At 51.6% G+C, this 26,449-nt stretch overlaps 1 protein-coding gene across 3 annotated transcripts in view; it reads left to right on the top strand.

Annotated features, from left to right (window-relative positions):
- TGFB2 (transforming growth factor beta 2) overlaps nucleotides 1-26,449 on the top strand; it is a 73,052-nt gene that overhangs the window by 31,207 nt on the left and 15,396 nt on the right. For all 3 annotated transcript variants that reach the window (XM_036277675.1, XM_036277677.1, XM_036277676.1), the window contains one exon: nucleotides 15,970-16,133. In XM_036277675.1, the coding sequence (XP_036133568.1) occupies nucleotides 15,970-16,133 (164 nt within the window). The remainder of the gene's footprint in view (nucleotides 1-15,969; nucleotides 16,134-26,449) is intronic.

Here is a 26,449-nt window from a genome sequence, read left to right as displayed (position 1 = left end):
AACAGATGATGCTTTGGTTGACTCTCACCCCAAAAGCAGTATTTGTAGCGGAGGGTGGAAAATTATAAAAGCGAAGGTGTGAAATGAAGTTGCCAGGAGCCACACAAAATCCCCAGCCCAGAGACAGTGTGCTCCCGGCACACCTCCAGACAGGAGCGGGCACTGAGTCATCCCCACGCCAGACCGACGAGTGACTCGTTCTTAGCACGCCAGGCTTCCTGTCCAAATGAAAGCAGGTAGTCGGGTCCTTTCCCTGTGGGAAGTCCCGTTGTTTTCTCTGCTGGCTTTGCCGTGCCCCGTGTCCCATTGGACATTTGGGCACAGGGACAGAATCCAGAGAATGATTTTCCATCGTTTCAAACTGAAGGCAGAAGACAGGACGACTCGCCCGTAGAGAGTAGCCGGGGATCAGACGCACGAGTCTGGGTTGAGAAAGAGGCCTCCCATGACCAGCCCCTGCCCCCACCTTCAAACGCCACCTCTGGCTTCCTCCCGGGACCTCCTTCCTCTTCCTTTTCAAGTGGTCTATGGAGGCGTGGTGGGTGGTTTCTCTACTGAGCGTTCATCTCGGATTTTGAAGATACGTGTGTGGGTGAGGAGGTGGTCCCATGGCACGAGTAGTAGAGTCGATGTTTTGTAGAATCTTCTTGGAAATGATTGAGGTTTGGAATGAAGCACTAGAGGATAAGGAATCGTTTCGGGGAAGAATGCAAAGCAAAGGAAAGGCAGTTCCCAACCAGGAGGAGAGAAAACCACGCGAGGGAGCCTCAGACTTGGAGAGTCTGCCCCCGGGTACCCCAGGACAGCGGCAGAACCCGGGGTAGGATGGAAACAGGGGTTTCATCGGAAGGCCACGTGCCAAAAGGGACTCACATTTGGACAGGCTCTGAACCCTGGATTCTTTTTTTATGCATAACCTCCAAGGGATTGGTAAATGGTCTTTAGAAGGGGCCAAAATGCAAGGCAGGAACGCATGTGTCTGTTTTAAAAAATATGTCGTCTGTTGGAAACAGGAATCTACATTAAGGAAAACACGGGAACATTTTGCAGCGCAATAGCAGGCCTGCTGGTTTGCCTTTCAGTCCAGAGCCTCCCCGAGATTGTGAAATGACGCAGGGACGCCTCCCCCTCACTCTCCCCCCTTCATTTCGACATCACGGCCTTTGTCACGCGTGGCGAGTTTGTGGCGGTGTGTTCTGTGCATATAAGATGGACAGAAAGCTGACTTAAATACTATCAAGTTATTAGCGAGGTTTTCCCCCTCTCTCTTCCAGAACATCTTGATCTATTATTTGTTTAATGGAGAAAAAAGGTCCTGTAAGTACTGGAAAGGTTCTGAATGCATGGAGCACGTGTCCTGTTTTCCAGGACAGCGCCCTGTCATCCGTTACGTCGTGGCATTAGAAGGGACCATCTTTTTCATGCATAGTTGAAGCCGCCTCGTGTGGTGGGGTAGAATGGGAACACCTTGAGCTAGCACTTCTGTGAGATGTCACCAAGGTCGTGCATGGATGACTCAGCGCTTTGTGAGTCGGATGTGGGTGCGAGTCCTGCTAATAGCGAAAGCGTCGAGGTGGCCTTTACACCTGGTGTGTATGCGAGCGACCCGGCGGGTGGACACATGGCGTGGGTGTGGGGCCGGCTCTGTAAGACACGTCCTCCTGAATCAGGGTCTCCTGCCCACAGTGCCCAGTGGTTGTACACGGAGGAGCAGGGCAGAGCCCAGCGTCAGCTACTGCTGCCGGCTGCACAGACGTGACCTTCTCTCTGCTCCTGGTTGGGAGAGTCTTACTGGCACCAGACCCGAACAGCGTCCCCTTCCGTCCCCAGAGGCCTGTTAATAATAGAAACGTACGTCCATCGAGTCTCCACTGTGTTCATATTCATGACCTCATTTCACCCTTTCTAGCAATTCTTAGAGGAAAGGGTTAGTGTTATCATTTGAAAGACACACAAAGGAGCCCGGGTCCTTCCTTCGGGGCCACGTCCCTTACTCACTGACCCTCGACTTGGGAGACAAGGTGGGTGATTCCGGGCTGGGGACATAGGACTGACTCCGTGTGACTCCCTGTGTGTGTGGCTCCACCTCGTGAGGTGCTGTTGGGTTCCCGAGATCCTGCTCTGAGACAGTCTAAGGTGCTGAGCCCCCCGTGATGTGTATCTCTGTCTGTGTCCTCCCTCTGGCCCGAGTGCCCTGCCCATCAGGGCCGTTCTTCATAGAAATGAATGCAGCCCAGAAGGCCACCAGAACCGAACCACACCTGGTGTGCCCTGCAGGCTTAGACGCTGTAGTTAGAGGACACGGGGCACCCCGAGCAGTGGGCATGCGTCACACATAGCGCCCCGTTAGGCAGAGCTATGGAGAAGCACCTGTGCCTCTCTGAGCCCCCTGCCCCATCCCCATCTTCCTTCTTACAATAAACAAGTCAGGTATGGTCAGTTGGTTTCACAACTTGGAAGCGATGGGGTCGGCGGGGTCTGTAGAGGTCCCTCTGTGTCTGGGCTGCATTGCTGGCCTGTCCAGGCCCAGTGGCCTCTGTGAGGCCGTCTTGGGGGAGAGAGGCCACCGCTGGTGTCCCGCACGCAGAGGGAAACTGTAAAAGTGCTACAAACTCCTGGGCAATCATGGAGACTCTTTGAACACCGAGAAATGATTTGGTCATTAAAGGTGACAGTCAAAGGGCATCTCCGAGTCACCGCCCCAGCCGCCTGTGGTCCGGTCTCCCGTCCCCTACCACGGAAAAAAGAGCAGATTGTTCTAAAGACATCTTGCATCCCCTGCCAAAACCCTGGGGAACCTGGACGCTTCCCGCTTCTTGTCTCTAGGTCATTCCCAAAGTACCAGTTACAGAGAAGGCCCTGGGGTGTCGTGAGCCCCGAGGGGGCTGCCAGAGTAGCGATCACTTTCTCAGGACTCTGTCACCCTCAGGCTTCTGCAGATGCGTCTGCTCCTGGCACTGGGATAGCTGGTCGCAGTAACAACGAGGAGAAAACCAGAGCCCCAGGGCCAGGTGGGCAGACGCGTGCTCATCCCCAGGTGGCTGTCTCTCTCAAGCTGCAGAATCACAGGGTTGTTCCACCGGCTCCTTTCTACCCCTGAGCTGGTGTCCAAGGACCAGCACGTGTCAGCTCGGGGAAGTCGGGGATCGCCGCAGTCACGCCAGTGTGCCTGCGGTGGTGGCGTCCCCAGGAGTGTAGTGGGGTAACGCTGCCCGGTTGGCCGGGTTATCGGCGCAGGTGCTTACTACACGTGGCAGACCGTGTGAACGAAGTCACCTGGAGATGTAAGGGGTGGGAGCTGGCAGCGACTGAGCTGTTTGGGAATGGAGTTCATTCCTCGTGCTGTGTTTATTGAGCATCTACTGGGTGCTGGGAGGCCTTGTCCTGGGTATGGAGCTGGGACCCAGGACTGGGAACATGACAGAGTCAGCTTCCGAAACTTACAAAGACCCCTCCCCCCAACAGAGCGCCTGTTCCCAGTGTTGTCCCCTGCTCAGCGTGGCCAGGTCTCCCAGAGGGCGTCCCCGGGAGGTGACATGGATGGGTGGGGGCCTCTTCCTGCCCCTCGGATCTCTGGTCCGGGCTGGAGCTAACTCGCACACAGCGGCTCCCTGCTGAAGGGTCTTCTCTGGTGTGGAAGAGCCGCTGAGAGGATGTGCGAGGAGTTGCCCAGTGGCCCGGTCAGGACTCCTGTGACCGTCGGTGTGCTCAGGATTGTGTCACGTGGCGCTGGGCTGGACAGCGGATATGCTCTTTATTGGCCCTTCACCTGTGAACACGGGAGCTGAAAACATTTATTCCGATGACATGATGGGTCTGGCTTTTCTCTTGGTTTTCCGATGCCCGGAACCCTCTCAGCTGAGTTGCCGGCCTTGGGGAATAGCCTCACCGCCGCCGCCCCGCCTGTCGGCCCAGATCGCGTGTGAAATGGCACACGACACCCTGGAAACCAGTACCACGATGTGTGTCCCCTGGAGCCCAGGAAAAGTAGTCTGATAGAAATGTAATACGACAAGAAGGGGACATCTCCATGACATAACCTACACGCCTGTCCCGGTCAAAGCTATTCCAGCGATTTTAGGGTGTCCTTGAGGACAGGTAGGGCAGCCCCGTGCTGGCTTGGTGGGGATTGTCTGTCCCTTGACCTTAGTTTGCTCCTTAGTTCACTCTGGTTGTGGGGTGTGTGGTGTGTGTGGTGTGTGTGGGGTGTGTGTGGGGTGTGTGTGTGGTATGTGTGGTGTGTGTATGTGGTGTGTGGGGTGTGTGTGGGGTGTGTGTGGTGTATGTGTGTTATGTGTGTGGTGTGTGTGTGGTGTGTGTGGTGTGTGTGGGGTGTGTGTGGGGTGTGTGTGTGGTATGTGTGGTGTGTGTATGTGGTGTGTGGGGTGTGTGTGGGGTGTGTGTGGTGTATGTGTGTTATGTGTGTGGTGTGTATGTGGTGTGTGTGGTGTGCGTGGCGTGTGTGATGTGTGTGTGGTGTGTGTGTGGTGTGTGTGGTGTGTGTATGTGGTGTGTGGGGTGTGTGGGGGGTGTGTATGTGGTGTGTGTGGTGTGTGTGGCGTGTGTGATGTGTGTGAGGTGTGTGTGATGTGTGTGTGGTGTGTGTATGTGGTGTGTGTGGTGTGTGTGGGGTGTGTGTGGTGTATGTGTGTTATGTGTGTGGTGTGTGTGTGGTGTGTGTGGTGTGTGTGGGGTGTGTATGTGGTCTGCACACACCACTGCAGTGCCCTGGTCCTGCTCACGCCCTGGCCCTTGTAAGAAGCACCTGGCTTCCCCCGGAGCTGTTGTTCAGGGAGGACTGGGTGCTGTCTGGGAAGTGCAGAGCCGAGCCGCTGACTTGGGACTGCAGGGACGTTTGTCTGTCCCGTCTACACTGCTGTCTGTGCAGAGAAACTCAGCAGCCACCTAAGTTGACCCCTGTCCACAGCAAAGGCTTCTGAAAACTTCGAAAGAAAACAGAGGGGGCGTAAGACAGACCTGACGCTTCCCTGAAGAGAAGAAACTCATTATTTTTTTCCTCTTAAGAATTCTCTTTTCTCAAAACGACAGCGCCCTCCCTTCCTGTGCGGGGGTATACAATAAACCGGAGCGGGTTGTCTGAACTCTGGACGTGCGGGCTATCAGGGTTCCTCAGTTTCTCCCCCGGTGTCCCGAGAGCGGATGGAAATGGGTGCACTTCATAGCCGCTGTCTACCAAGCTCACACGATGATTCTTGGGCTCGCTCTCAGATAATTCAATAAAAATCACACACACGCAAACATTTGGAAGGGCTCAGCTGCGGCTGTGCAGTGCACAGTCTTACTTTAAAGACGTTTTTATTTCCCCTCATCAGCTGCGGCCTGACCTTGAACAGAGAGCTGCTTAGCACCCAAACGAACGTGATTCCTTAAAACGAGCATAGCACAGCGCCCCGTTCCAGGATGTGCCGGTGCCGAGGCCCATCTGCATTCCTGTCATTCCTCCCTGTGCCCATATCTTAATTGCCATGGCCACGCTGCCAAGGCAAACAGGATGGGGCAGGAGTACACGCCCTCAACAAATACGTCTACCAACCCGAAGAAAGCACCGTCCTTTGAAACTCTAATAGTGTTGGTAAGGCCGTCTACTGAAATGCTAATAACTACACATTCCTTCAGAGCAACTCTTCCTTCCTCCACCTTTCTGGTCCCCTGTCCGGGCCAGCATTCGGCATAAAGAACAATTCAGACTTTCCATCAGCTTCCCCACAGGGCCTGTTTGGAAACTAACCCCAGAGTGCTGATGGATGGAGGATGGGCATTCCGGGACGTGGTGGGTGCGGAGCCCCCTCGGCCCTGGCCCTTCGGCCGTTTTTCTTGAGGGTTCTCAGTAGGACACAGCTGGTCTGCTCGTCCACCGTGAAGAAAGCGTGCCAGTGTGGGACCTGAGCTGGTCAAAGTCATTCCTCAGAAGGAAGACGCTCGGGCATGGTTTCAGGTCTGTCTTTATGGAAACCAATCTCAGGAACGTTGGTCGTGATCTGTGAATCGAGGGGATTGAATGAAACAGACACGAAGGATCTTCCTGACTTTGTCCTCTGCAATCCTATTTTACACGGGAACGTGCAGGGTTACCAGATCAGACTTCAACTCCATCTCCGCCTGTGCAAAATGAGGACTCAAGTCAACGTAGGACTCGCTGAATGGGGTATATTATACATTCTGCACACAAAAAGCCTCGGGATATAAAGTATAAGATAATGACATCTATAAAATAGTTTGGGTGGAAAAGACCAAAGTCTTGTCATTTATCATGCGTTCAAAACAGAATATATGACATGTGTGCGAAGGTTAAAAAAGAGGAGAGAGAGTAAGAGATGGGATGCATTAATAAAAGCATAAGTTCCACAATAAGGAAGGTGAGAGTTTACCCTGCTCTGCCTTGAGAATTATGTTCAGGTTACGGGTCCACGTTCAAGATCGGAGCAAAGCGAATAGCCACAAAAGGAAAAGGATTTTATGAAAAATAGTGCAAGGAAGTAGGGATGTTTGCTTAGAAAATGAAAAAGATGGGCTGGGGCACGTGAGAATTAGTTTCTGAATTTCTAAGTTGGGCCACGTGGACAGGGCATAAGTCATCCTGTGTGGCAGAGCTAGACCTGCTGGGTAGACTCGTAGGTAAACACATCTGAGCCCAAGCAGGGAAGAGGCCATGGTGGGCCGTCTGCCTGAGTTCTGAATTCCCTGGGAGTTCTGGGAGAAGCTGTCTTGTCTTGTCTTGTCGACAAACTGTAATAAGAGGAATTCGGTGCCAGTAACGTGGACAGAGTACCGATTACCTGCCAGGCACCCCTTTATGGGCTCTCGTTTTTAAATGCAGTGAGGAGTTTCAGAGACACTGAATATTGGCTGCATTTGCTTTTTCCTCCCTCTCAAACCGGATAATCCAGCCATCGCCTCCTCCTCATATTTACTCCCAAACCCAAACGTAAAATGTTAGTAGTCATAGCCCGTGCCCTGTGATTAAACTGGTAAGTAGCTGCAGCCCTAGCAGGGTGTGCCCTGCTGCTTATGAGCTTAGCTTCAGGGCAAAGCAACAAACCAGCATCGAGCCTCAACGCCATGAGGCGGAAGCTTTACAAAGGAGCTGCCTGGAGACTGAGCAAAGCTCCCAGCACGCCAAAGACGTGCACTGGCCACCATCTGCATCGCTGCTATCATTTCAGAAGGACTAGCTAGAGAAAGACGTGCAAGCTGCCACGGACTCACGACACCCACCAGGCGTGTCAGAGGCCCACACCAGTCCTTGCAGACCTGCAGGGATGCACATCGTGGCTGGGAAGGGGGATGCTGCAGTTCGCTTATTCTGGGATGAAAATGCTCTGTTGGCTGGGATGAGCGGGAAGGTCCAAGATTCCGTTTTCATTCTGATTTCACCAGTGTTTCGCATCATCCTGGAAAGATCCGACTCCTCGGTTTTTCAATCCGTAGAGAGAGGTTAAGAATACAACGGGCTTCATTAGGAGGTTAAAGATGCTATTCCAAATTTCCAAGTTGACTGCGTTAGCGGAATCCACCTGTATCGCCTTCTGCCGTTGACCTTGTCGGAGCCCTGGCGGGGTTCCGGAATGGTTGGAATGATAGCAATGTCGTGGGCTCATTGGCCTCTTCAAACACCAGTAGTGGACCAAAAACATGACTATTCTGGATATTGTAGAGGGGGAAAAAAAGAAGCACTTATTGAAGAGAAGAACTAGAGGAGGTGGAGCACGGGAAAAGGGATCAGAAGGCAGAGAGAAACAGAAAGAAACCCCAAAGCAAGAGAGGTTCTATACTCTGACGAAGGAGACGGTGGCAGGGCAGAGTGGCTTCCGTGGCCTTTGCAACCAGCAGAACAGCCTGCCACTGTGAGGCCCCTGGAAGGGGCATGTCACGTGCGTGGTGAGCCTGCTCCTGGCCCCTGCCGCGCCCTCAGTGCGCCAACGGCCTCCCAGCTGCCATCTCGGCACACCCCTTTCTGCAACCAAGGGTGTGACTGCTACAATGCAGCCCCCCCACCCCGAGATGGCCTCCGTCCCGGCAGGAGCAGAAATGGAGAGGCCTTGAAATGGACTCCGTGTCTTGCTGTCGCTGGGTTTTACGAGGGTGCTAGGAACTTGGCCGTAGAAACTAGAAACCCCGAGTCCGTCTCGAGAAAATCAGCCCCCCTGAGTCGCCTCCGCTGCTGTTTTATTTGGTTGCCCTGTGTCAGAGGGGCCCAAAGGCTCCTGCCGACAGTCCGCCCCGTCTCAAATAGCAGCGAGATGAAGGCCACGCCCCGTATGCTGACTCCTCCGAGGCAGGGAGACTCCCCGCTGCCAAGGGCACGTCAAGTGTGACCCCGGCCCCCACGTGGAGACGCTCTCTCCATCGCAGATGCTCCGGGGCCGAGTTACATTTAATAGGAGGGAGCGTCAGAAACCACGGCCGATGCGCTGTTTATTTCTCGGTCGTTTTGTGTGAAATTGCTGTGACTCGAACGTCAGCAGTGTTTGGGATGTGGTCGTGAAATAAAATCCATCTCCGGCGTGCCAAGACAAATTTCAGGAAACCCCGAAACACAATTGTCTTGGTTTCTCGCTGGCTGCGTCCGCGCACACGCAGGCGGGTTTACTGCCCTCCAACCGTCCGGTGGGCTGCTGGTCTTGCCGCCCTCGGGAGGATGTCTAATGAACCCCAAACTGCTTCCCTCCAAGCTGGGGATGTCAGGAACGGGGGGCCACCGCACCCATTAAGCATGTCAAAAGTCCACGCCAATTACTGTAGAGCGACGGGAAAAATCCAGTCATTTCTGGAAAGAGAAACAAAGTGTTTTCTGCTCCTTCGAGGAGCTTAGAGGTAAGAGCCAGCCTATGCGGGGCGCCCAAAGGATGCTGGGCAAGGCTGGTATTAGCCAAGTGCCTTTGATGGGAAAACTTTTGCACTGAGCAACCCCCCAGAGCTCCTAACCAGGGCCACAAAGAATGGAACCCCTTTTTTGCTGCAGGGCTCCATACGGAGGTTGTATTTCTGCCTGGGGTGGTATTCATGCCTTCAACGCAGGGGGCTCCTCTGTGCAGAAGGCAGGACATTGTAGGGCAAAGCCACAGTTTTGACAGAAAGGCCTGCCTCACCTTGACTGGAGCCAAGAGTTATTTTATTCTCCATGCTCTTAAGTTCTGTATCTGTGAAATGGGGGTGTACAACTCTGTCTTAAGAGTATGCAAAGCTGTTCTAGCATGGGCGGGGGTCGGAGGCTGCCAAGAGACCAGGCCGTCCCGCGTAGGGTGTGGACGGTGGGATGGAGATACCGTATTCATCCCTCGCTAGTGCATGGCACTGAGGATCCAGGGGGAGGGGAGCCTGGCCAAGTTCTTTGTGGTTAGACCATGGTCTAGGGCGGACGTTATCAAACCTGAGTGCAAGACAGTCACATGCAATTCACCCTGCGGGTCTGGGATGGAGCCAGGTAACAGGCTTATCGGTAAGCTTCCCCGGGGGCGGGGGGAGTCCGTGCAGGCGCCCAGTGACAATCATCTAAGACAGAATTTAGGGCAGAAAACCAATTTTTGGAAGCTCTCCTAGGGCGAGGATCAGAACAAGGATGATGTAACGGTAGTTACGAATGAGCTGGGTGGCCATCCCACTCAACCTGCCCCCAGATTCAAGACACCCGCTGCCTCTTTGGGGACAAGACACCTCTTGCAAAGACATGAATTCTTCCAGTGAGGTGCTCCCAACATTCGTGGACAATGTGTTCCTTGTTTTCTTTTTAACTTTTCTAAATTATTCGGAATATTCTTTATCTATTGAGCCAAAATATATCTCCTCGGCTCTACAGAAAGTAATAACGTTTCATATGAAGTATTTGGAATTTCTGAAGGGATTTGATGTCTCTCAGTTGCCTCTTTTTCAAACTAGATGTATCAGCTCCTTTCTCTGAGGGGTTCTTCAGCCAGCCTGTGCGTGAGCGTCATCGGAAGAGCTTAGCAAAGTCCACCCCAGTCCAATATAACAAACTCTCGGGGGCTGGGTGCCAGGCACAGGTATTTTAAATGTTCTTCAGTTTGAAAAGGGTAAAATGGGTTAGAAGTACACATTACCAGCCGTAAGAGCAGTCACGGGGAGGTAGAGTATAGCATAGGGAATATCGTCAATAATATTATAACTGTGTGGTGTCGATGGGTGTTAGACTTATTGGGGATCATTTAATAAGATATAGAAATGTCTAATCAGTATGTTGTGCACCTGAAACTAATAGAATATTGTATGAAAACTATACTTGAAAAACAAATTTAGAAAAAATATATATATTTTACAAATAAAAAACTTCTTCAGTTTGAAGTGTGCAGTCAAGCGAGGCAATTCATGTAAATCATGGGCACTTTTACTTTTTTGTTACGAAAGCCTCAGAGTTCTTGTGTCTCTGCAATATCCCTTTTCTCTGTCTTATTTTTTTTTCTATGTGGAATGCCTGATGAAACGTTTAGATACTCCTTTGTCTTTTTATTTTATTTTTAAATATATGTTTATTGATTTTTTTAGATAGGAAGGAGAAGGAATGAGAGAGAGAAACATCAATGAGAGAGATACATCGATTGGCTGCCTCCTGCATGCCCCCTGTTGGGGATCGAGCCTGCAACCTGGGCATGTGCCCTGACCGGGAATCCAACTGGCGACCTCTCAGTCCATGGGACGAAGCTCAATCCACCGAGCACTCTGAGCGGGCTCCTTTTGATTTTTTTTTTTTTTAATCATCCAAAAATATTTATTGAGCTGCGACTGTGTTCTAGGTAGTTTCCTAGAAACTTTGGCTACTCCATTTACCAAAATAAATATACCTATGGAGTTTACCTTCTAGTAGCAGGAGACAGACACTCATTCAGAACAGACTAATTAAACAAGTCAATTTTGTAGGACGAGAGAAGGTGATCCGTGTTTGCAGACATAAGCACATCAGAGACGCCTCCTTATCCTTCTTTCTCTGTGGATTTCTTTTCGTCTGTCTGTTACTTCGGTCGTTCTCAAAGTTTAGGGTATGTAAGACTCTCCCAAGGAGTTGGCTGAAATGCAGACCCCAGGCCCTAGCCACGCCTGCTATATGGCATCCATACATCCACTCTTGGTAAGCCCCTTCCTCCAGGCCTCTAAATGCCTTTCCTACCCACACCTTCTGCTGTTCCCATTGAGCCACGGACCTTCTGCCTCGTCCTGGAACTTCCCCAAGGACACAGACCAGTGCCCAGTTTCCCGTGGGGATTCTGGTCCATGCTGGCTCCTAAAAAACTGTTGTTACCTGCCAGATTCTCTTTCTCCTCATCCCCCGCCTCTCCCTACCTGCTTGTACAGTATGTGACCTTCACTGGCCTCTCCGGCTAGGAGTCAAGGGATACCCTTAGCGCGGCACTTCCCGTACCCCAGGCTGCATCACACTCCCCTGGATGATTGACGCTGGTCACAGGTTCCCAGGTGAGGCGGATGCTGTAGGTCCACAAATACCCAGAGATCCTGGACCCAGGAGTCTAACATCTGTCTCATACGGTCTGACCTGGCCCTTTGGGGGCATAAACAGCAGGTAGAGAGTTGAATCCTCCCCTCTAAGGCCTGAGGTCCAGGTCTCCTGGTGGTTCCTTTCAGGTCCCGCATCTGCGCTCTCAGTCAGAGCTCATCCCCCTACTGGGGATGTCGTAAGACCTTCCTTTAGTGTCTGTGTTTCACTGACTCTATTTTGGAAGTAGTGCTAATCTGAGCATCACGGTGAGAGTTGGAATTGCTTGATGCAGAGATGTCTGGGGGACAGTAGATTTCTCTTGTCACCCTTTCTGATGGTCAGAGGTTGTGAAGTAAGTGAAACATTCCAGGCTGGTGGTGGGCGTCTATGAGAACATAGTGGTGACTGTCGTTTGTCTCTGCAGAGGGGTTAGAAGTACAGCCTCGTTTATGAACTGCTCTAGGTGTTTACGAAGAGAAAATACACAGTGAACGAACAGATAAGTCAACTTATAATGCGTATAAACCAGCTTGCGATTAAGTGCTATCATTAGACTTTCTGTATGCTGTGACTTTGTAGATAAATAACTAGTTCGATTTTCTCATTCTCTCTACCCCCCTCCACCGCCCATTGCCCCAAGTTTGAATCAGCAGAGATGAGTGGCCAAGGCTGAGGTGAGGGGAACACTGTTCACTGAACAACATTCTGGGACCTTCTAGATTTTCCCTGAGAGGAAGGCACAGAAGGGAGCAGGGAGGAGGAGCAGAATCGGCCTGGTGGCCTGAATCAATCCCCCCAAAAAGTGGGTCAGAAATGGAGAGGAAAGAGTCAGCCAGGATGTGAGTGTGGGTAAGTCGGCCAAGGTCAAGGGCAGCACGATGGACTCGGAACCGGGAAGGAGCTTGCAGAGGACTTGAGGGGGTCCCTGTGCTCTCTAAGTGCGCCCTTGGAGAAGACAGGAAAGGCTCTGCCCCCCGCGGGAGCGTGGGTGGACCAGGGCTGCAGGAACCTTTCGGGGCCAGGCTGCCGCTCTGACGCCCTGGTCCAGGGAGCGAGCCTGCTGCAGGCTGCGGCATGTAAATCGTTGCTTCTCCCCACACCACCCATCCAGAAGTTTTGATAAGATGAGGCCAAAGTCACCGAACAAGCCACAGCAATATGCTGTGGGTTGTTTTTCCCCAAGTGCAGAAACATTTGTCAAATCGCTCAACAGCCGGGCAGGGGGCTGGTGACTTGTTGCAGATGACAGCAGGGGACAGCTGGGACCGAGGCTTGGAACCGGTCACCAGTTCACCAGTCAGCTGGAGCAGGGATGGGGGAGGCTGCTGTTCCCTCCAGGCCAGGTCCCCTCACCGTGGTCACAGGACCAAAGCAGAGTCGCTGGCGGGAGCCCCTCAGCCCTCGGCTCCCCTCGGGCGTTAAGCGCTTGCGCGTGTAAAACCAGATCCCAGAGTGCGGGTCTGTGTTGAGAGCCGCTGGAACTAGAACCAGCCCAAATGGTTCTACCGGCGGAGCGGGGCGGGGGGCTGCTGGCCAGGCAGAGGGAGCAGAACAGCACAGCACCCCTCACGACCAGCCTGCTCCTGTAAATATTTGTAAACGCCCCCCAGGGCGCCAGAACCCAGGACAGGATCACTGGCCAATCTGCTTAGAAGAAGAAGAAACAAAACTGACCTCGTGGTCCGAGGCAGCCGTAAAAAGAAAGAGCGCGTATGGGCAGAAGACCAGAAAGGGGGGGGACTCGGCTCAAAGTTTAATAAACACAAAAGAGAATAAAAATAAATCTCAAGAGCTCTTATCGACGCACTTGATGCAAGGATGAGACGGAGTGGGTAGGTGTGAAGGAGGGGTGTTGGTGGCGCGGGCTGCGGGGTTGCGTGGAGAGGCAGGGGGGAATGAACTAGATGTTTATGCTTTCTAACGACGGGAAGCTCACTGCGCGCGCTGTGCTCTTGCAGGATGCTCCTTTGAAGCGCCTGCTGCCTACGGGGAGGCCACGGGACGGTGAGCGCAGCCGCCAGGCCCGGGAAGCATCTGGCCAGGGTACAGAGGGTGCGCAGCCAGGGAGCATGGCACCCGCCCCGCCCGGGCTTCTGGTCCTGGGCGACCCGACTGTTTTCAGCTGAGCTGGTCAGGCTGGTGCCGACCTGGGGTGGGCATGTTCAGGGAAGGAAAGATCGATTTCTGCTGAGCAGCTACCTTTTCAAATTGCTGTGCTGGGGGCCCCACCTGTGTGAATGTTTTCCCACCTGAAAACTGCTCACCAGTTATTTTATGGTATAGTCAGTGGGCCATCACTGGGTCGGCATAAATACCTTTTGTTTTTAAATCCTCACCGGAGGACATTTTTGCATTTATCTTCAGATAGAGCAGGAGTTCAGAGAGGGAGAAAGAGAGAGAGAGAAACATTGACGTGAGAGAGACGCATCGAGTGGCTGCCACCCGCACTACCAACCAGGGCCGGGGACAAACTGCAACCGAGGTACGTGCCCTTAGCGGGAACCGAACCCGGGACTTTCTGGTCTGCGGGCCGACGCTCTAACCGCTGAGCCAAACCGGCCAGGGCCGTAAATATTTCTTTTCTCCGAAATCTGAATGCTTCAGATTTTTGTTTTTATTTGTTTGCTTCTTCGTTTCTGAGACTTTGGGCTCATGAGCACAGGGCCTCCTCCACACACTGTTTCCGAAGCGGGCCAGCCAGGCGCGGCTTGGAGCCCACAGGCCTCCCTGAGCTGCTCCCGAGAGCCCGGCCGGGGCCAAGGGAGGGGACCGGACTTTCAGGCGTTGAGGGTGCAAAAGTGTGAAGCTCTCGGATGAGGACGTCTTGCTGGGTTCCCAGCACTTTTTTATTTATTTTTCCTTCAGTGTAATCGTCGGGGTGTGGGTTTATCAAGCAATCGCGAAAGGTGTTTATTTCTGCTTTAAGATCAGCAAGAGGGCTCATTTATTATTTATTTATTTAAAAGACATGGAACTTTTTAAAATATATATATTTTTTCTTTATTGATTTTAGAGAGAGAGGAAGGGAGAGGGAGAGATAGAAACATCAGTGAGAGAGAGCATCGAGTGGCCACTGGGGATCGGGCCCACAACCTGGGCGTGTGCCCTGAATGGGAATCGAACCGGCGACCTCTTGGTGCAGGGGTTGATGCTCAACCACTGAGCCACACCAGCCAGGCACGATGGCTCTTTTATTTAATAAGGACTTAGCCTTGCCAATAGCCAGATGCCCGAGTCTTTCAAGGCTCTGTGGATGACCACGTATGCAAACAGTGGATATTTGGTAAACTGTGTGAGGGTAGATCCCTGTCCTAGGGATGCAGAGAAGAAGAAAGACTTGGCACACGTGGTCTCTGCCCTCGAGATTCTTAAAATGGCATGGGGGAGCACGCAGCAAACAAACACAGCGCAGAAGTAACAAGAACATCTGCCAGGCCTAGCTGGCAGCCAGCGGCTGCTTCTGTTGCGATGCAGCCATGTGCTTCCGGAGAGGGTGGAACGGAGTAATGACGCCACCAGAGCTGGAGAGAGCATTTCGGAGTAATGCAGGAAAGTTTGCAGGAGATTTTGGAAGAGGATTGTAGTAAATCCGTACCAAGCGGCCTTCCCAGTCAGTTAAGTGGGTATTATGGAGGATGCATGGGGATGGAATTTGGACCTGCTTTGCTTTTGGTATGACCTCGATTGCATCTTCAAAGCAATGGCAGATGACTACAAAGCAACAGCCTAGCTCTAGCTAGCCGTGAGCTTGATATTATTGTGTGCTTTTACCTGGCTCAGAACTGAAGGAATTTGGGCGGATTCATTTGCCAAGACTCCCTCCCACCAAGGGACATTATCCTGGATAAAGATCTCTAAGACTGGGCCTTGTATAGCCAATATGTGGGTATAGTTTGTTTTTTTTTTAATTCAAATTTCCTCATCCTGACTTAACTAGAGGGTGTATTTGGTCACATGTGTGTGAAAAACCAAAGCGATCGAAGCCAAAAAAAGATGCAATACACGGACCTGGAGAGAGTAGAACATTCGGATGCCAAAATTTCAAGGAAAAAAAAATACGTGGGCAAACTGCTGGCCATTAGGAGCTATTTTCTTGGCACGTGTGACTCAGGCGTGCGCAGGTCTACAGTTCTCCCTGGCGTCAGCTGTCACGAGCACGCTCCCGCTCGTGACCGCCTAGCATTCGCCACGGCGATGTCGGCTTTCAAAGGACGCGGTTAGCTGCACGCCCGCAAAAGGAGGTGGAAGTGGTCTGTTAATCTCCATTAATCCGCTACTCCCGTAACTGAAGGCACATGTTTATTTTATTTATTTTATTTTTTTTCTAGTTCAATTGTTAATGGTATGAAATTGGCCATTGAAAAGGAAGTCGTTCTGGAGATATGTTCCTTATGGTTTCTTGAGACAGTCTTCTGCCACACGGTTTTTTCTTTTTCTTTTTTCTTTTTGGAGAGAACAGTGGATTTTTATCATTTTTCAACGATTGCCCTAACTTTTCACAGATGCCATCCCGCCCACTTTCTACAGACCCTACTTCAGGATCGTCCGGTTCGACGTGTCGGCCATGGAGAAAAACGCTTCCAACCTGGTGAAGGCAGAGTTCAGAGTGTTCCGCCTGCAGAACCCAAAGGCCCGGGTGCCCGAACAGCGCATCGAGCTGTACCAGGTAACCTCCCTCGGGTTGTGGGAATGGACAGTCAGCTTGGAGTCTGGGGGTGGAAGTCTTCTTCTTCTCTCAAATTTTCGGAGCTGATGTGAACCATTCTATGCATTTCCAAACGTGTGCAGTCCGTCCCTCGTTCTTCCTCCACCCCTTGGGAAGGAAGAGCCCTTAGAAAGGCGTGGCGACGCTGGGCACATTTCTTCAGTGGCATGAAAGACTGCAGCACCCACCTCGGGAGGGCTTCAGTGCAGAGGCCCACCCTCTTCCTCTGGAAAGTCAGAAAACGTAGGGCCAGCTGCACCCGGGGGAGGGAAGTCAGTGACATTCCTCTTCTGGTCCAATGGCTGTGGTCCCTTCCTCTTCTTTTATCTTCCTTCTTACTGTCTTCTCTCTCCCTCTTCGTTCTTTTTCCTTCCTCTCTTCCCTGACCTCATCCCAACTCCACCCGCTCTCTCCAGCCCACTCCACCTGTCCACCCCGCACACACCCTCTGTCTGCTCCTGTCTTCGGCCCACCCTGTCCTCTCCCTCATCTCCCTAACACAGTCACTGGGCAGGGGTGTCAAAAGCTGATGACAGGGACCCAGGGCCGAGGGACTGAGATGTCGGAGATGTTCTTGAAGCCATCAGCGAGGCGGAGGCATCAGCATCACCCGGGAGCTGTGAGAAATGCCGATTCTCAGGCCCCACCCGGACTCGCTGAGTCAGACCTACCTTTTTAACAAGACCTCCAGGTGACTGTCGTGCGCATGGCAGCCCTGAGCCTGGGGGGTGAGGCAGGCCTGTGAGCAGGTCACTTCAGCGTCAGTGTTGAATATGAAGCACTGAGGGTGGTGACGACACTTGGCGGGGCCTCGAGAAGAGTCTGTTTAGACAGGATCATTGGGCGCTTGGCGGAAGGAACAGCTTGGACAGAGACAGGGTCTTGAAGGGATACTCAGTGTCTAGGGGCGAGGAGAGATGGGGAGACGGTTGTCCCTCCAGGGAGACTAAAGGGGATCAAGAACAGACCCCCCGAGAGCCCCCATGTCAAGGAGTAGGCATGTACGACAGTGCGCACTAAGAGTGGGCTTACTTCCAGGGAAGAAAGGAATGGACGCGGGACGTGGAAACCTCTGGTTGTCCTGGATCCCAGCCGTTCGGAAACCTGGACGAGAACGTTCTTTGCCTTTCTCACGAGCATGAATTGCCATGCGAAACACTGTGTGCGCGAGACCTCAGACACGACATTTCAGGGTTTCAAACAGTTTTCCAAGGCCAGTTTACACGCGAGTGCATGAGAAATAGTTCTCGCTTATTAAAACGAGTCCTCAAGGACCTTGCCTTGGAGAACTTCTCCGAGAACACCTTGCGTGGCGCAGTGACCCAGGTGGCGTCGGAGCTTCCTGATGCCTAGCAGAGGATCAGCCCCGCTGGTACCCACTCCATGGCTGTTGCCCCAGTGAACACTCACAGCCGTACTGTGAAGTTTGCATGATGAAGTCGTCTTACGTTTCCACATGTATTACGATGCCATTGACATGGACCATCCCATTAGTTTTAGGTGTATAGCATAATGACATGATTTTGGACGTATTGCAGAGTGATCCCCACGATAAGTCTAGTTCACACCCATCACCTCATGTCGTTACACATTTTTCCTCCTTGTGATGAGAACTCGTAAGACCTACTCCCGGCAACTTCCAACTGCCCAGTACCGTGCTGTTAACTGGAGTCACCATGCTGTGCATTGCATCCCAGGCCTTATTTTTCTTCTAACTGGAAGTTTGTGCCTGTGACCACTTTTACTCATTTAAGGTCCTCTTTCTACTGCTGGACTTTTTCTCCGTTTTACAGAGAAAGACGCTGAGTCGCACAGAAATTAAGTTCCGTGGCCAGGGGCACTCAGCGAAGGCTGGGACGCCTGTCTCCCCCTTTCCACCACTCACGATGCTGTCGGTGGCCGGTCTTTCTCCCTCTCTGCCTCAGTATCAGCCAGAAGGGAAGAAAAAATGTTAAACCCTCGGCGGGCCAGAGAGTGGAGTGCTATTTGGAAGGGAAGCAAAGCCTGGGTTCTCGGGGGGGAAAAAAAAGCTAGATCAAAAGGTAGTCAGATGCATTTCAAGGTGATTTTAAAAAATAACAGAACCATGATTAGGTGTCCTCTCTTCTTTTTCACTTAAATCACTCTGACATGTCTCTGTGTTCGGGCAACGGCCTCACGGGCTGTCCCCTGGCCTGTAACACGAGCTGCTCGGTCGCTGTTGTTCTTCGGCCCTGACCTTCTGCCCTGAGGAGTGGCCTCCGTTAGAGGTTACTGAGAGCTTGCCTGACTCCCCGAGGCCGGCTGGTCTCCGGGAGGGGGCGTGTCATGTCCCCTGGGGCTGGCAGTTTGGAGGACCTTAGTGAGTTCTTAGTGACTCTACCTTCTCAGAGGTCACTGGCTGCCCCATGTCTGAGCAACAAGATCTTCCCAGACTGGAGCCCCCGCCCCCAGAAAAGGGACACCCAGGATGGAAGCTTACTCTCTGGGGAGGGCGAGCGTGGGCTTCCTCATGGTCACCGAGCACGGGAATCCAGAGGTGGTTTAGAGGAAAAATGAAGAAGAATAACAGCTTCTTCTCTGGCTGCAGCTCAGCCGGACAGCAGTCTAACCCCCTGAAATACAGCCGAGGTCCAGAAAGTAAGTCAGAGACCCCAGGACCTCCCGGCAGGAGACACAACGCATCAGGTCGCCGGCTCCAAAGAGGCAGCCACCGGCCCTGCGTTCTGGTCTCATGGGGCGGGTTCTCTCCGGGGCCCCCCGAAATTAGAAGCCCTGGATTAAGGTGGGGGCCTGGAGGGAGGTGCTGACAGGGGCAAATCACCCTTTGGACTTTGAGACTTCTGCCCATTCTCAATGCCAGCCTGTTGTGGACAGTCTCCCCAAATCTTACCCGGTTTGTGGTTACCCGGTTCTTTATCCCTGTCGCACCCTGTCTCGCTGCTGACCTCCTCTGTGGCCTCTTTGTTTGGGGTCCCACTCTCCAATTTCTCCTGGACTTACCGGCCATTTGGAGGCCTCTGCAGGCTTCAGCAGTGAACCCCTCTTTCAGCCCCAGTACAGAAATCTATGCTCATGATAAGAGCCTTGAATTAGGAGGGTGAGGCTAAATGATACCCGGAAACGAAATGTAAGCAATCACATTTTAGAGGGTTTCATATCTAAAATTTCTGAAATGTTATTTATGTATTTTTGGTGGGGGAGAAGGCTTGGTGCTGAAATGGGCAGATCTTTAGCCGTTTGGAGAGCTCTCCTGTCCGGAGGAACAAAGCCTTGGGGATTTCTAGGTGCCCCCTGGTCACTCGGCCACTTACACACAGTCGGCACTCTAGTCCCTCGGGGAAGGACGGTAGCAGGGCTGGGGGGGAACGGGTTGGACGGTTTATAGGGATTCCTCAGGAAAATGAGTCTAAGCAAGAGGAGTGAGTGTGTGTGTGTGAGTGTGTGAGTGTGAGTGAGTGTGTGACTGTGCATGTATGTGTGTGAGTGTGTGCGTGTGACAGTGTGTGTGTGTGTGTACACAAGCTCACAAGTGGGTGCAGGCAGTCCCCCACGTAGGAAAGCCCTAGGGGAGCTTCTAGAAGGGCTGCCCACAGCCCCTGGGCTGGAGACTCATTCTTCCCGGAGCGAACAGGCACGGACGGCGGGCAGACGTGGTCTGAGAAAGCTCTGATTTCAACGCCATCCGTCCGCATCCTTCCGTCAGAACCAGATGTAAGGCACATCCCACATGTCCGGAGTCACTTCGTCCCATACAGGAGATAGGTCCGACCTCCAGAGTCCGAGGCCGGAAGGACCTAGGATAGCATTTCCGTGACGAGTCTGTCCAGGGCTGGGTACCTTTGATCCGCCCGCCTGGGAGAAGTATGACACGGGGCCTGTGCAAGGCACCTGTTTCCTGACAAGGGGACTTGGGGTTCTCACTCCTCTCCCCTCGACAGACCAGTCCGCCGGACTCGGAAACGGCAGTCAGATGACACCTGCTCTCCTCCGGCTGGCTCCGATTTGTTACGTGGAACTGGGGTGTGAATGAGGCACAGCCAGTCTATAGGGCATCGGAGGGCATATGAGGGGCAAGGCCCTCGGGTGGATGAAGGCAGAGGAGGAAGAGAGACTCTGGCTAAATCCTACGCCGTTTATACTCATTTATTTGTGGCTTCAAACTGAATGTTAAATGTTAAATGTTTCCTATTTGAGGATAAAAGGGTGAATTGATGATTACGGAGTAAAATAAGTAAACAAAGATTTTAGTGGGAGAAGCAAATCACGTCACTTTAGTGAACATTTTACACACACATGCACACACACACACACACACACACATATATTCTCTGCAAAAGATTTTAAACTATACACACCCCTAAGGCTTTAGAGTAAAAATTCAAGGTTGATGGTGTAGGTCTGTTTTTTAAGGGCTGCTTTTGCTGCAAAAAGAAGGTTGGGGATCCTAACATTTTGGGAAGTATGGCACTAATGGTGTTAATGAAAGTAGCTCCCTTTTCCTAACCTTAATCCCATGCGTGTGCACGCCACACACACACACACACACACACACACACACACAGAGTTCAGCTTTCATTTCTCATATTGCCCAAGGGCGTATAAAATAAAAAGTCAGCCAAGAAAACCGACTGTCTGTTCAATTAGACTTTGCAGAAAGTGCTATGGGGGAAAAAAAAAGTTAGACTGTGCTGTTATACAGACTTTTACAGCATGCAATCTCCTTAATACCGATCCTAACCCCAGCCCCACGTTGGAGACACACACAGTACAGTAACCCACTTAAAAAAATAAAAATAAAAAGAGCCATGAGGTATAATAAACACTTTGTTTGCACGAGGCTATTAATATCTCAGGTATTTTTCAACCTGATCGAATGACAGGCTCGCCTCCTGGGGAAATCGGATCCTTATCGTTTGCAGTGGGTATGACGTTACCCTGGGTCTGTTAACCTGTGAGCAGACAGGACCCCATGTGAACAGTACTTCTGCCACACTGTATTCAAAGACATGTTCATAATCCTGCAATTGCAACTAGTATTCTGCGTTCCTTTCTGCTATGTGATTCAGTAACAATGTTGCTAATCATTGCTGACACAGTTTCCCGTGTGCTGCGCACTATTTGAAGTGCTTAGAGTAACCCTGTAAGGTGGATTCTGTTATCATTTTCATCTTACAGATGGGAACACCACAGACACGTTAAGGGACTTGCCTTGGTCCTGTAGCCAGGAAGAGGCAGAGGCAGGATTTGAACCCAGACAGTCTGGCCCCAGAGACCATACTCTTGACACACTAGCAAATAGAGCACAGGCTTTGGAGTCGGGCCAGTGTGCATTTAAGTGTGGCTTTGCCCCTTTGCGCAGTCTAAGAAAGTCACATCACTGAGACGGTTTTCACACCAGAGCAATGTGGATAAAAGCCCCTACCTGGCAAGGATTTTGTAAGACATTGAATACGTGGAAACTCCTTGCAGAATGTGGCTCAATTACTACTACTACTACTACTACTACTACTACTACTACTTCTACTACTACTACTACTACTACTGTTTCCAAAGCACTGAGTTTAACCATTTATAAGAAACAGCCTCTTAAATGTACGATCTGCTCAAAATCACTTAAAAATCACTTAAAAATGAAGACTCACTGTGGCCCGATGCAGGGTCTGGGGGTCTCCAGGGCTGTCCAGGAGTTTGCTTCAGACTCTCCTTAAATCATATTTTCAACTCACGGGCACGTGATGTTCTCATTCAGTTGCCAGTGGGCACCCCAGACAGCGAAGAAGAGGAAACATCGCTCCCTGCCAGTCCTAGGTTCACCTTCTACTTTTTTATATTAGCTTTCTGGTCTCACTGATCACTCATCAATCCGAGCCTTGGTTTTCCATCGTACAATGTTGATAACCGGTCCTGTCGAAGGAGTTTCCGGGAGGGAAAGTATGCAGCGTCTGGCATGTTGGGTGTGTAAGGGGTGGCTGATTGTCAGGGCTTTGTCATCTAGAGCACGGCCGACAGTTCCCCGGGAGCTGGCTTGTGATTATGACATGATGCCGTAATGACGTCCTTCATCTGTGGTCAGCCAAGGTCTCGGACCCATTTCTCATTATCAGAGGAGCAGAGCAGGGTTATGGGCAGTGGCTAGTCCTTTATTGAGATTTAGAATTTCTGCTCAATTTGTTTTAAAGCTATACATCTAATTATTTATAAGAAAAAGAAACACACACACACACACACACACACACACACATACACATTCTCTGTTATTTATTCAGAGCTAATGTTGGTTAAGTGAATAATCCTGTAGGTAAGAAAAGTATATAATAAATGAACGAAACTGATATTCTTGGGTAACCCATACACTCCGTATGTTTGTAGAAAAACCAGACACGATATCATTTTTTTAGACTCCTTACTCCATAGTCACACCCCCTAAATCAAAGTGCTCGGCTGAATGTAAGCAGGGACTTAGATTACAGAAAGGCCACACTCTTACTGGTAGCCAGGAAGTAGGAAAAGGTGTCAGACGTGAGTTCCCCAGCGTGAGTGTCCACAGCGTGGGATTGGAAAGATCAAATAAGAAAATCAGAAGATATGACCCCGAAGAGCTTGAAGTCTTGCTGAGGAGACTACCCCGCCCCACCTCCTCATGGCAGAAAGTAGCTGGCGTTATCAAAGTCCCCGGTCCCAGCCTTAAGGACAGACTTGACTCAGGGACCTGACTTAGTTTCCCCTCAGATTCCGCCATCGACGGCATAGCAGACGCCTCCCCCTTTGCCTGCGCTGATGAGAACTTCGGCCGGTCTGGGCTCTTCCTCTGCCCTGTGATGTACAGATCACGGTCTTGGGCAGGTGATGGAGCCGCAGCTTGCAAGAGGCTTCTGATCACACAAAGGGCCCTTCATCCCTTGACCTGCAGAAAGGAACTCACCTGTTCGCGCGCATGTGACATCAGCACAAAGGCCCGTCTGTAGAGAAAGAAGAAGAAGAAAGAGAAGGAACAATAGAGAATTACAAGGTGTTTTCATCACCACCGAGAGGCTTTCCTGTGTGTGTCTAAGATGCACCTGGTGACATTTTCATACAGCTGTCTAGATGCCACACTCGATCCTTCTTGCACACGGGTAGACGCCATGTGGAACTATGTGCTACATGGAGAGAGTTAATAGAGTGACATCGTAATGGAGGCACCCAGGCTCCAGGATATTTTCCCCACTAATTTTCTTTTTTTTAAAAAAATAGGATTTGAGAGAGAAACATTGATTGGCTGCCTCCTGCACGCCCCCTCCTGGGGATCGAGCCTGCACCCCGGGCATGCGCCCTGACTGGGAATTGAACCCGGACCCCTCAGTCCATGGGACGATGCTCAATCCACTGAGCCACACGGCAAGGTTTCCCACTGATTTTCAAAGAGAGCGGAAGGGAGGGAGTGGGCGGAGGGGAGAGAGAAACATTCACATGAGAGAGACACATCGATTGCTTGTCTCCCAAACGTGCCCCAACTAGGCCAGGGATCGAACCTGCAACCCAGGTACATGCCCTTGACTGGGCATCAAACCCGAGACCCTTCAGTGCGTGGGCTGATGCTATAACCACTGAACAACCAGCCAGGGTGAGAGGCTGTACTTTTACGCGTGTCTTTCTTTCGAAGCTGGGGTGTATCCCCCAGGACTCTGCAGGCTGTGGGGGGACTCCTGTGAGGGACCTCTCAGAGGGGCGCAATTCCAAAGGAGCCCTGGCGATGACAGGACATGGCACTGAGGGGAGCCAGATACGTCCTGGAGGGTCCTCAGGCCGCGTGTCGGCCTGTTCGGCACCCCCAGAGGGACCCTGCATCGGTCCAGGTTGCCGTTGATCCGGAGCCCAGAGCTACGTTCCTGCCTCAGGGGAGGAAAAGTCCTTCCGCTAAGTTCTGATTCCCCGGAAGCCCCACTTGCTAGTATTTGGAAATTCTCTTTCCTGGTTTTTCTCCCTAATTTTTACTTCAAAATGAAGTAGATGAACTGCAAAGGGTAAAATACAGTATAAAATGGCTTATGCTATCTGTGATTCTTTTTGTTATTTATTTATATATATTATACAGAGTGTATATATATATATATATACACATACATATATATATATACACACACACACATATATATAATATCTCTGTGGTGTGCGCGTGTGTTTACATGTATGTAAAATTCCAAGAAGTGGTTTCTACTCATCACTGTAGAATGTGGGCTTCTTTGTCCTTGAGCATGTGTGTCTCTCTGATGGAGTCTGTTGGTGCAGCAGGACCGTGTACAGAGGAGGGGAGAGACCCTGGGAGAATGGGGAAGGGTCAGAACGTTCTCTGCTTGGCAGAATCACATGGAGGTTGAGTGTTTCAAACGTATTCCGCCCAGCGCGATGTGTGAACACCAACTGTCCTAGGTTGATTGTGTCCCCTTGAAAAATAGGCGTTGGAGCCTTAACCCTCAGCACCTCAGGACATGACCTTATTTGGAAATAGCACTGTTGAAGATGTAATTAGTTAAGTTCAAATGTGGTCATCCTGGAGTGTGTGTGGGGGGGTCCTGATCCTCTATGACCAGTGTCCTGATGATGGGAAATCTCCCTGAGTCCCATAGAGCCAAGAAGGCACGAAAGGGCCCAGAAGAGGAAGGGGATGGGTTCATGGGTTCTCTCTGCAGTGGCCAGCACCCCTCTGCACCCGGACCCTTTTCTCGGGGTGCCCCGTATCCCTGCCAGCTCCTCGAACGTTGCTCGTTGTCTTTCCACCTTCTCAGGCCTCCAGAGAAACCTTCCCTGGGCTCCCTAGACGAGGCGAGCTCCCCAGCCCGGTGACCTCGCGGGGCCCTGGGAACACAGGATTTTAAGTCTCTGTCGAGACGTCTGAGTTCTCTTAGTCCAGCATGAACTCCTGACAGAGAGGGGCCGGCTTCCTGTCCTGGGCCACGGGAGCAGTGCCTTGCTGGCCGCTGGTGCTTGATCTCGCTGGCCCGAGCCGCAGGGAGTGAGCTATATGATGAATTCAAAGAGGAAACCCTCGAGGGAGGGGTCAGGTGCATTCGATCGGCCTTCGAATAAGCCTTCCAGGGGTTTCTAATGCAGCGATTATTCTGTGAATGAGTGATGGCGACATGAATGAGTTGAGCGTATCAAACATTACAGTAGATGTAGGTTTTTTTGTTGTTGTTGTTTGTTTGTGGTCTTTTTGTCACGAGGGCAAAGGCTTCCCCGGCGTGTGAATACTGCCGTGTGGGAGACACGGGGAGGGTCGGTTGTGTCTCCCGTGGGTAAGCCACGACACACCTCCGGAGTGGGCTCTCCGCCTGCAGGGGCAAATGTTGTATCCTCGAGATTTCAAGCCAGGGAGGCAGATCCCCCCAAATCACGTCAAGGAACACGTCTTCTTGAAGCGGCGTCAGCAAAGCCGAACACAGGGTCTGTGAGATTTAAATGTCGCAGTTTCCCTCTGTCTCTGGAGCCTTCATCCCATTGAGAGAGGTGAACACGACACCGCCCAACGCGGATCACCCGGCTCCCTGAGGCCGGACCGCTCGGATCACCAGTAATTGCTAGGGAACTGACTTCAGAGTAAAAGTAACTTTTTTTTTTTAATTGAAATTTTTTAAGCCTTATTTTTTCAGCTCGATTGAAGAAATAATAGAAAGTTGTTTTGTTTTTAGGTGAACAGCGGAGGCAGGATTGTGATAGGGCTACTAATCCAACCACAGCGTTGAGGACATGTACTGCGTAGTTTAGGGACGGGGGTCTAGCCTCGGCTTCCACACTGGGCACCTCTGGGGTGACAGGCTGGTGGCCAGGTGTCTTAAATACCGATCTAAGGAATCTGGAGTTTATTCACCAGACTGTAGAAGCCTCTGGAAGGTTTTGACCAGTCAAGAAGCACGATTATAATAAGAATTCACGAAGACTGAATACCAGGCAATGCAGCAGGCGCTTTGCTTTCTCTGAGTCATTCAATTCTCTAGAAAACACACGAGGTGGGTTTTAGCAGCCCTTTCGTACATGAGAACGTCACAGATTCCGTGGCTGACGGTTCGCGATCGCCTGACCTCGAAGCCCAGGATCCACGTTCACGACACTAGTGATTTCTACACGCACGTGGGTTTTTCTGAGAATCTCCGGGACCACCGAGGAAATGAAAGGTCGTCAGTTGGTAAAGATGGGCAGGGCTGGCCCTCACACTCACGGACACTACTGACGTTCTCCTTTTTCTGCTCTGTACCACGTAAGAGTGTCCACGGAAGACACAGGGGCAACCGGGGAAGAAGTACCTGGGGCCCAGCGAC

This window comes from Molossus molossus, unplaced genomic scaffold (assembly GCF_014108415.1).
Source record: "Molossus molossus isolate mMolMol1 unplaced genomic scaffold, mMolMol1.p scaffold_m16_p_23, whole genome shotgun sequence".
In the NCBI taxonomy this organism is placed as follows: Eukaryota; Metazoa; Chordata; class Mammalia; order Chiroptera; family Molossidae; genus Molossus; species Molossus molossus.
Note: the sequence above shows the minus strand (reverse complement) of the source record. Positions and strands in the feature narration are given on the sequence as shown.